This window comes from Otolemur garnettii, unplaced genomic scaffold (genome assembly GCF_000181295.1).
Source record: "Otolemur garnettii isolate 467f Iridium unplaced genomic scaffold, OtoGar3 scaffold00306, whole genome shotgun sequence".
NCBI classification, from domain to species: Eukaryota; Metazoa; Chordata; class Mammalia; order Primates; family Galagidae; genus Otolemur; species Otolemur garnettii.
The window spans coordinates 616,715-626,724 of NW_003852701.1; the positions used below are offsets into that span (position 1 = coordinate 616,715).

Genomic DNA, 10,010 nt, shown 5'->3' on the forward strand with positions numbered 1-10,010 from the left:
AGCCAATTTCTTCAAGTGTTTTCCCTACACTTTCTTCTAGTATTTTTATAGTTTCATGTCTTAAGTTTAAATCTTTAATCCAGTGAGCGTCTATCTTAGTTAATGGTGAAAGGTGTGGGTCTAATTTCATTCTTCTACTGGTTGCCAGCCAGTTACCCCAGCATCATTTGTTAAATAGGGTATCTTTTCCCCACTCAATGTTTTTAATTGGCTTGTCAAACATCAAGTAACAGTAGGTAGCTGGATTCATCCCCTTGGTTCTCTTATTCTGTTCCATACATCTACCTCTCTGTTTTTGTGGCAGTACCATGCTGTTTTGATCACTATGGATTTGTAGTATAGTCTGAGGTCTGGTAACACAATTCCTCCTGCTTTGTTTTTATTTCTGAGTAATGTCTTTGCTATTCGAGGTTCTTTCTGATTCCATATAAAATGAAGTATTATTTTTTATGGATCTTTAAAATATGACAGTGGAGCTTTAATGGGGATTGCATTAAAATTATAAATTGCTTTGGGTAATATGGACATTTTAACAATGTCGATTCTTCCCAGTCATGAGCATGGTATGTTTTTCCATTTGTGAACATTTTCAGCTATTTCTTTCCTTAGAGTTTCATAGTTCTCTTTATAGAGATCTTTCACGTCCTTTGTTAGGTAAATTCCTAAATATTTCATCTTCTTTGGCACTACTGTGAACGGAATAGAGTCCTCAACTGTTTTTTCAGCTTGGCTGCTGTTGGTAATATATAAAGGCTACAGATTTATAAGTGTTGATTTTGTAACCTGAGACGCTGCTGTATTCATTGATCACTTCTAAGAGTTTAGTAGTAGAATCCCTGGTATCTTCCAGATATAGAATCATATCATCTGTGAAGAGTGAAAGTTTAATCTCTTCTTACCCTATATGGATACCCTTGATCGCTTGTTCTTCCCTAATTGCAACGGCTAAAACTTCCATTATAATGTTAAAGAGCAATGGAGACAATGGGCAACCTTTCTTCATTCCTGATCTGAGTGGAAATGACTTCAACTTAATTCCATTCAATACAATACTGGTTGTGGGTTTGCTGTAGATGGTCTCTATCAGTTTAAGAAATGTCCCTTCTATACCAATTTTCTTAAGTGTTCTGATCATGAAGGGATGCTGGATATTATCAAATGCTTTTTCTGCATCAACTGAAAGAATCATATGGTCTTTGTTTTTTAATTTGCTTATGTGATGAATTACATTTATAGATTTACATATGTTGAACCATCCTTGAGATCCTGGGATAAAACCCACTTGGTCATGGTGTATAATTTGTGATATATATATTTTTAAAACCTATTTCTTAGACTCATACCTGTAATCCTAGCACTCTGGGAGGCCGAGGTGGGTGGATTGGTTGAGGTCATGAGTTCAATAGCGAGCCTGAGCAATAGCGAGACCCTGTCTCTAAAAAAAAATAGCCAGACATTGTGTCCCAGCTACTCAGGAGGCTGAAGCAAGAGAATTGCTTGAGCCAAAGAGCGTGAAGTTGCCATGAGCTTTGACACCACAGCACTCTACCAAGGGTGACAAAGTGAGACTCTGTCTCAACAAAATATAAATAAATAAATAAATAAATACCATCTCCTCTCTGAGTTCATTTTCCAAAGGAAAAAAATATCTTTCTAATTTTCCCCTATATGAATTAAGACCATTCTGAAAAATATATGCTATTCAGAAAGAAAAATAATAATAAAAGATACAGTCAAACCTCAAAGGTCACAGAAAAGCAGGGGCATGAATAATACATTTTGGGTTTTTTTTATTAAATCATAGTTGTGTACATTAATGTGGTCATGGGGTATGTGTGCTGGTTCTATATACAATCTGAAATATTTTCATCAAACTGGTTAACATAGCCTTCATGTCATTTTCTTAGTTATTGTGTTAAGACATTTTATTCTACATTTAGAAAGATTCACATGTACCCTTGTAAGATGAACCATAGGCATGGTCCCACCAATCACCTTCCCTCCACCCATCCTCCCGCATCCCCTCCCTTCCCTCTCCCCATATTCTTAGGCTATATTGGGTTATAGCTTTCATATGAAACCTATAAATTCGTTTCATATATTTAGGTTTTGAGTTCAACTGGATACACACAGCTGGGAATATCCAAGCAGATAGACTTGTATATTCTCCCTCTTCCTCACTGTGGCTGGGAGCCCCTCCTGCTCTGGCCCAGGACCAGGCTCTGTAAAGCAGGAAGGGGCTTAGGTTGCCTGGGTCTCATCTACCTGAGGATAATGAAAGTGCAAATTGAGAAAATCCACAGCTAACATTACAGCTTCATTTGAACCATGCATTTTAACCTTCCCAAGCCCTCGTATCCAGTCCTTTGGCCAACAGGGCATGAGGGACTCCTCATCCCACCTCTACCTTGAAGGCTCATCCTAAGTTAGGAGCTACCTGTTCCCCCTCTTCCTGAATCATTCACAGTTAGTTCCTCCCTGACACTAGCTCTCTCACATATCTAGGGCCTTGCACCAGCTACTTCCTAAACCAGGAATTCTCTCCCCAGCTTTCTTCAAGAAGTCTGCTCCAGATTATCACTCAGAACTCAGACATCGCATCACCCTGGAAGCTTCAGCCAACCTCCATGCTGAGTCAGGTGAACCTCTTCTGCCATCCCTCAATACCCTAGGCTAATCTCCACAGCACCATGTTTTGCTCCTCTCTCCACTGGACTGTGGTCCTGCATCCCAGTTCAGCTTTGTATCACACCAAACCAGCACAGGGCCAGGCCCACAGTCAGGGTTTCAATAAATGTGCAACAGCTAGAAAGAAGGAAGGAAGGCATTCAACTTAACAGGTATTTATTAAAGTGCTTATTAGGTGTTAGGAGCTGGAAACACACCAGTAAAAACAGATAAAGATCCTACCCTCAAAAAGCGTACATCATACTGAGAAGCTTACATCTTACTGAGAATCTTACATTTTAGAAAAAGAGGGAGGGAGGGAAGGACAAAGAGGAGAGAAGGAAGGAAAGAGGGAAGGAGAGAAATGAGAACTGCCTGATTGCTCAAACTTCCCAAGTTAACCAACTGATAACTAGTGACCTCACACACGACCTCATGCAGTGCACCTTGCTGTACACTTGTACAAATACTCAGCAAAGGGTGGCGCCTGTGGCTCAAAGGAGTAGGGCACCGCCCCCATATGCCGGAGGTGGTGGATTCAGATCCAGCCCCAGCCAAAAACTACAAAACAAACAACAACAACAACAATAAAATACTCAGGATACCTCCCGATTGTGGCATCAAAGTCGTCTTTGTTCACTAAGATATTGCCATCCTGTGCACTCTAACTTGAAAACTTCGATGAGGGCTTATCTGAGTGAAATTGTGGAATTCCATAGAGCAGGGAAGAGCTGATAGCTTGAACAAGAAAGGCTAGGCCAGTGGTTCCCAAATAAGCATGGAAGATTCTAAAGGGCCATGTACACATATCACAAGAAGTCCATGAGCTTGCAAATCCACTAAGCATTGTCCATTGACTGCATAAACATTATTGTTCATGTACGTGAAAACAAAGTTATCATGTTTAAAATTGCAAATTCGTGTAAAACACTGCTGAATTCATAGCAGCATTCTGTCACTGGTTTTTGTTGTTGTTGTTGTTTATTCCATAAGGGATTCTAAAAGTTCAAATTCCATTCTTGGACTCCAAACCAGACTGAATGGAAGAGTCTTCTGGGATGTGAACTGGGCTCCTGGTTCCAGTTATCAGGTCTCCATCATCTAGAAAAGACCTGATGTCCAGGCACCACATGCTGATGTGGTGGGAAATGAGCTAGCATCCACCCCGGAAGTCTGGGAGTTCTTTGAGGGGAGCGACTGAATCTTATTTACCTCTGGGTCTCTAATACCCAACACAATGGTCAGACAGTGCCCAGGCAGAGTTGTGCCTACTATTCAAGACTAAAAAATAACCATTTGAGGCCTTCAGAAAGGATGTAGAGTAGCCAGTAAGCCTGTTAAGCTACTTGAGCACTAAATGATGAGAAAGCCATACCTTGGAAATGTGTATGCTAGAAGCATTTTTTTGGTAATAATTTTATTTTCTTGTTCCCCTTGGTTTTTAACAAGAGTGCCTTTTAATATACCAGCTAGGGTCTACTAAAATAACAGAAAATAGGCTTCAGGAGTGTGGGGAGTAATGTCTACAATTGGATTGAAAGCTAGGGAGAAGAGCAGGTATAAAGATGACACAGGGATCAGGAGGGATCACAATGGAAAGGTGACCTTCAGAGGAGTCACTAGCCACCCGCCCCTTCCCATCTCAACATCCTTTTTCCAGAGCAATTTTCCACTCAATTCTCAAGACCATGTTTTGTTTTAACAAGGAAGCCTGTCACTTCACACCTGTTCTCTAAACAACGCAAGGTTGACCTCCTCCTCCTCCTCCCTCCTCTCTTCTCCTTCTCCTCCTCCTCCTTCTTCTCCTTTTTCTTCACCTCCACAAGTCCCAGCTACAGAACCATAGTCTATCCTCAAGTACTAAAGGTAGCAGGAGTCATTCCTCATCCTGGACAAGTTCCAGATACAGAAAATGCCAGGGCAGTGACAACTCAATGAATAAATGACTTTGAACTTAGTGTCACTGCAAAGGTTAGGGCCTGGATATCAGAAGGCCTAGCTTCTAGGTCAAGGCTTCCTGTCATTGACCTGCTGTGTGGCCTGGCTGGGCCACATTCCCAAATAAGCAGAAAAATTCATGCTTAGGTCACCAACAACAGGGGTACAAAAAACAGAGAGAGATGGAGAGAGAAAGAATCTAGTCAAAAGCTATTTCAACATATATGTGAACGTCAAATCATCTCAAAAGAATAACATTTTATTTGAAAGATTAGTATTGCTTTCATTTGATACTGGGGAGGCACTAAAACCTTTTCAGCATTTAGGGCTAATGAAGGTTTTGATCCAGCTGGATATCTTTGAACTGTCTCTTCCCCTTTCTGGGTCTGGGTTATCAGGTGTTATGACACTCTTTAAAGACTGAATTTTTGGTGCCACATAGTGTAAATGGACTACACCCAAGCCAGAGAGGTATAGGGACAGATGATGCAAATTCACTACACTCCTCCTGAAACCTAATCAACTTTATCAAGGTCAAACTTAAGCCAAGAGCCATAACTTAAAACTTCTCCTATTACTTACTATTCTAACATCCAGATGCTTTTATCACTTTCACTGTTCTTGTGTCCAAAGAGGGAGAAGATTAAATTCCTTGTTTCTAAAGTGGAGGACATTTTAGTGGACATTTTGGTATCCAAATTTTCAGAGATGTTTTCAACACATGGAAATAGCATGAAGCAGACCAGGAATTTCATGGTATTTAAAAAGAAAATGGAAAGGGAATAGGGAGAAAAGGAAAAAAAGGAAATGTGTTTGTTCCCCCTCCCCACTCTGTCAACCCACTGTCCCAAGGGTCTCTGGAGATTACAGGTAGGACAGAGACAAAGTGAGCCCTAGAAGAGTGCCTGTTCTACCTCCCCAAAGTTCCCCCTTGCTCCATCTAACTCTAGAAGCCATCTCCCCTCCCTATTAGCAAGGACAGTCAGACTCAGGGTCTACAGCACCTCAAGTAATGGTAAACCATCTGCAGTCTAGAGGTGCCATTTGCATTCTTTCATTTCTGAATAGATTTACAAGTTTCTCCTTGCACTGGAATTATGATTTAAAGATAAATAAACCAGCTGTCCTTTCTGATTTGGAGCCAGAGTTGCCACAAAGTTGGAAAATCAAGAAGTAGGAATTATACATAAAGATGAAGAGGGAGTTTCCACCATGAACCCAACTGGCTGTATTCAAGCCAAAATAATTGCAAGAAGCAACAGAGCATATTTCCTATAGCAAATTCACAGGCTACTGTAACATGATAGCTCTCCAGTGTTATTAAACATACCTAGAGTTATCTAGGGTTTCAGTGACTTCCATGATCGCAAAACAGATATTATACTCCTAGGCCAATCTCCTGATGCTTTTGTAATTATCATCTAAGCACTTACAAACATTAAAGAGATCTCTGAGGAGGGGGTGGAAAGCTTGGATTGACTCAGCTTATGGTGTCAGGCATGGAGTTATTTCCCACTGCCTTGATCATACCATTCTTGAGATAAGGAGCACAGAGTAGAGGCCACACATGCAATAAAACAGGTCAGATTCAAAACCAGATGTGGAGAAAACCTCAATTTGTAGGCAAGGCAATGTCTAGCAAGTAGCAACTGCCACAGATCCATAAACACAGCAGCCTGGTGCAGCCCCATAGTGTGCCCTCTCCTCCTTCCTTCCCTACCCCCAACCCCAACCCAGTTACAAGAGCTTCTAGGGCAGTCTCAAAGGGGTTCAAGTTACCAAAGACCAGCCTGGGGGGTTGCCAAGCAACCAGCCTAGCCCACTCCCACCTCTGCAACCGTGAAGATGGTGGGGCCCATGACCTGTGATTGTGTAGAGAAGCATCTTGTAATCCTTAGCATCCACTTTCTGCTCCCCATCCCTTTCTTTCTTTTCATCTTATTTTCCTACTGCTGCTTCCCAGACCCCAGCCCAGCCTGCAGGCTACAGGCCAGCCTGACCTGCCACTGTGCCACAGTTGACTGTCTGGTGGCAGCCAAGTTGTCCCTGTAGGGAGGCTACAAACTGCTGGCCTATCAGCTGTCATTCACGTCAGCCATGTTGCTTCCAAACCTTCCTCCATCCTCCCCAGCCTTCTCCTGCCCCCATGGCTAAAAGAAATAGCTAGAGAAAGAATTTGGGGAAAATAGGGCCAGATGGAAGATATGTAGGATAAAATGCTAACTGGGAGTGTTGACCCCCATCAAGATCGGCAGTGAGGGAGTAGGAGTGCTAAGATGAAAAAATACAGGGAAAAGAAGGGCAAGACCTGACGATGTTTTGTTTGTTTATAGTTAAAATCTAATATTCAGCCTGCTGAACACCTTGTTGATGCTTATGCCTGGGCCACAATGGGATGGCCAGATGGTGCGCTGATTATGCTCCCCAAATCTCTTTGCATTTGGCACTTATCCTCAAACCATTGCTGAAAAGGCCTAATTTCAGTGCTATGTAATAACAGCTCCTGAAAAGTGTGCAGTGTGAACCACAAGGGGAGTCTAGGGTAGGACATTAGACTAGAAAATGGAAAATCAGACCAACTTCCAGAAGGTAAATATCCCTTGGGTGCCTCTGAATCCAGTGACAAGTGCATTCTCAAAGGCAAGTGGCCACACCTAAGAAGTGGCCACTCTCCCTGATCTTGCAAACTTCCAAAGAGACCAACCCTAGAACAATTTATCTTAAGAATTACTCCTTCCCTTTAAAAGATACCCACTACATAAAGCCATCTCCTAACCCAGCAGATCACTGGAAAGAGTCCAGTCCTAAGGTGGCTTGATGAAGCCAGGCCTTCTCTCCCATAGAAAAGACTCAATGAGTCAGTGGACAGAAAGGTCCCAGTTGGAAAAGCAACACCTTCTCATTGTCCTTAACTTACCCTGCTCAACTCAGTAGGAGGCTCTCTGAAAGCTATGTGGAGATTTTGCAAACTATTCCCCAAGCTGACTTATCAACTTTCTGCTAGACTAATCCTGGTAATCAGTGGGACCCCAGCAAAAAAACACAATGACCTTTGTACCCCCTTTGTTAACTGAGCACTAACCAAACCTAGGGCTCCAGCTTTCCTGAGCCCCTGCCATGCAGAGGCTTCTGGTCCCATGCCTACATTCTCTATCAGGCAGTTGTGGCTTCCACCTTCCTTTTCCCACAGGATCTAGTTCATTTTTCTCCACCAGTGACCTCTTCCATTTACCTCAGAGGTCAGAGACCTTTATGAAAAGGGGTGCCAGGGCCTCTGACTCTAGCTCTTCTGGAAGAGGTGGGGATGGGTGAGGTCTATGATAGAGAGGGGGTGACTCAGGGAATTCTTTCCCAAGGTAGCAGGAGGCTTGCACTCAAAAGTCAGTCAGTAGCCATCTTCTCTCTCCATCTGAAACTTTCTGGCCACACTGTTCCTCTCCCTGAACTTTCTGGAGGCACCAATTTGTCCTGGTACCTGGCATGCCCTAGACGCGGTCAGCATTTCCAATATATTCAGTTTCCTTGCTTTCAACAGAAGTCCCACACTCTAAAGGACCACTACATTTTCACAGAGAGAGCTCCCACACTCATAGTTTTAGGTTCCAAAGTAGTAAAGGATAAGGGCTTTCGCGTTACTCGCCTACCCTCTCAGGTCCTGAGTGCTCAGCGAGGGCACCACTGGGATCTGGAGTTTCTCAGGCATGGCTGATTGCTAAAGTGAATGCACTTCAGGAAACTGATGATAGTTTCTTTAAATGGTTCTCTCCAGAAATCTGTGCAGCCAGACGCTAGCGGTAGAAGGTCAACGAAGCCAGAGAGGGGGAGGCAGTCTCCCCTCCCCCCTCCCCGGCTCAGCGGCCCAGAACATGCCAGGAGAAGCCGGCGGGAGGGCGCTCAGACACCCCTCTGAGTGTGAGCCTCGTCCACGCTCCAGCGCGAAGTTGCACAGATTTAAAGCCAATAAGCACCACCACCCGGCTCCTGCCCTCCGCACAGGCCATTCCAGCGCGCTTTCTGAAGTGGCTGAGCTCCTAGACCAGAGCAAAGATGCCAGCGGCTCGGCCATTTGGTTCACGACGCCGCGATTATGAGGACAACTCAGGCTTGGGGGTGGGATGAAGCTGTCCGGGACCCAGCGGGTCCCCCCTCAAATGCCGTGGAGGCAGCCGCCGACCCCTGGGCCAGGAACCTGGAGGGCACCATGGCCACTCAGGACAACGCGACCCGGTCCAGGAGCAGGAAGTTCCAGCAGTAGAGGAGTGGGCGGTGGGGAGGAGGGTCAGGAAAATGGGATCTCCTCACTCTCAGAGTGGAGGGAAGGGGAGAGGCGAAGAGAAGCGGGGAAGGGGTGGACGCAGAGCTGGGCGCCTAGTGGCGCCCCCAGAGGTAGGGTAGACGTGAGGCCGCAAGCCACCCTTTACCTAGCTCTTCCTCGTCGTCCTCAGAGCGAAGCAGGCGGCAGGGAAGCCGGCGGCGGAGCCGCACTGTGCGCCGAAACAGACTGTCGGTGCGTCGCCCCAGGGCCAGCAGGTGCCCCTCGAGGTCCTCGAGCAGAGCCAGCGAGTGGCCACAGAGATCAGCGAGCTGCCGGAGCAGGCTGAGCGCGGCCAGGTGGCTCACGTCGCGGAGCTCGGCAAGGGGCTGTGGCGAGTTGCGCGGACACAGGCGCTGGGGCACCACCGTGCGCCTGTAGAACGGCATCCCGGGCGCGGACGCGGGGAACCAGCCTGGCGCCGCGAGCGACTCTCCCCTTGCGGCGCCCCTGAGCGGCGGCCCCAGATCCGGGTGTAGCAGGCCCCTGGGCTCGGGCAGGCAAGCGGGCCGGCGCCAAAGACGTGGGGCGGGTGGGCGGGCTGATCGGTTCCTAGCCTAGAGCGCCGGCTCCCACCGGGGCTGCACACTCCCCGGAGCCACCAGTCCCTCGGATTCTGGTTCGCCGGGCTCCTCCTCCTCCCGCCTTTCTCCTCCTCCTCCTCCCTAGCTCTGCTACTTCGGGATCCCCCCACCCACCTTTTTTTTTTTCCTTTTTGCGGTCAGAGATTCGCAGATTAACGCTTGATCCCGGAGAGGAGGGAAAGGGAAGTAGGAGTGAAAAGAGCGAGCTGGAGCGTGAAAGAAGGAATGTCTGGGGTGGAGGGGGGGTTGATGTTAGGTACAGGATGTGTGCCCGCGTCCTACTGAGGGGCTCCTAGTTCTGATGGTTAAACTTACTTTTCCGTTTTGTTCTTTTAACTTAAACTTTTTCTTAATGAATACAGAAAAATTGAAGTGCACCCGCATCCACACGAGCAAGTAACCAGCGCAGACCGCCCAAATAGTTTAATATCATTCATCTAGCTTTCCTTCTCCAAACATGTAACTTGGTGCCACACACAAGACAGAATTAGGCTGTGAGTAGTCTCTAG

The 10,010-nt window shown here is 45.9% G+C and overlaps 1 protein-coding gene across 1 annotated transcript in view; it reads right to left on the reverse strand.

Annotated features, from left to right (window-relative positions):
• The window catches only part of NHSL2 (NHS like 2), a 309,715-nt gene extending 300,409 nt beyond the window's left edge, over window positions 1-9,306 (reverse strand). Inside the window, exon 1 of the mRNA XM_003803450.3 lies at window positions 9,027-9,306. Within this exon, the coding sequence (XP_003803498.1) occupies window positions 9,027-9,306 (280 nt within the window). The remainder of the gene's footprint in view (window positions 1-9,026) is intronic.
• Between the last annotated feature and the right edge of the window lie 704 nt (window positions 9,307-10,010).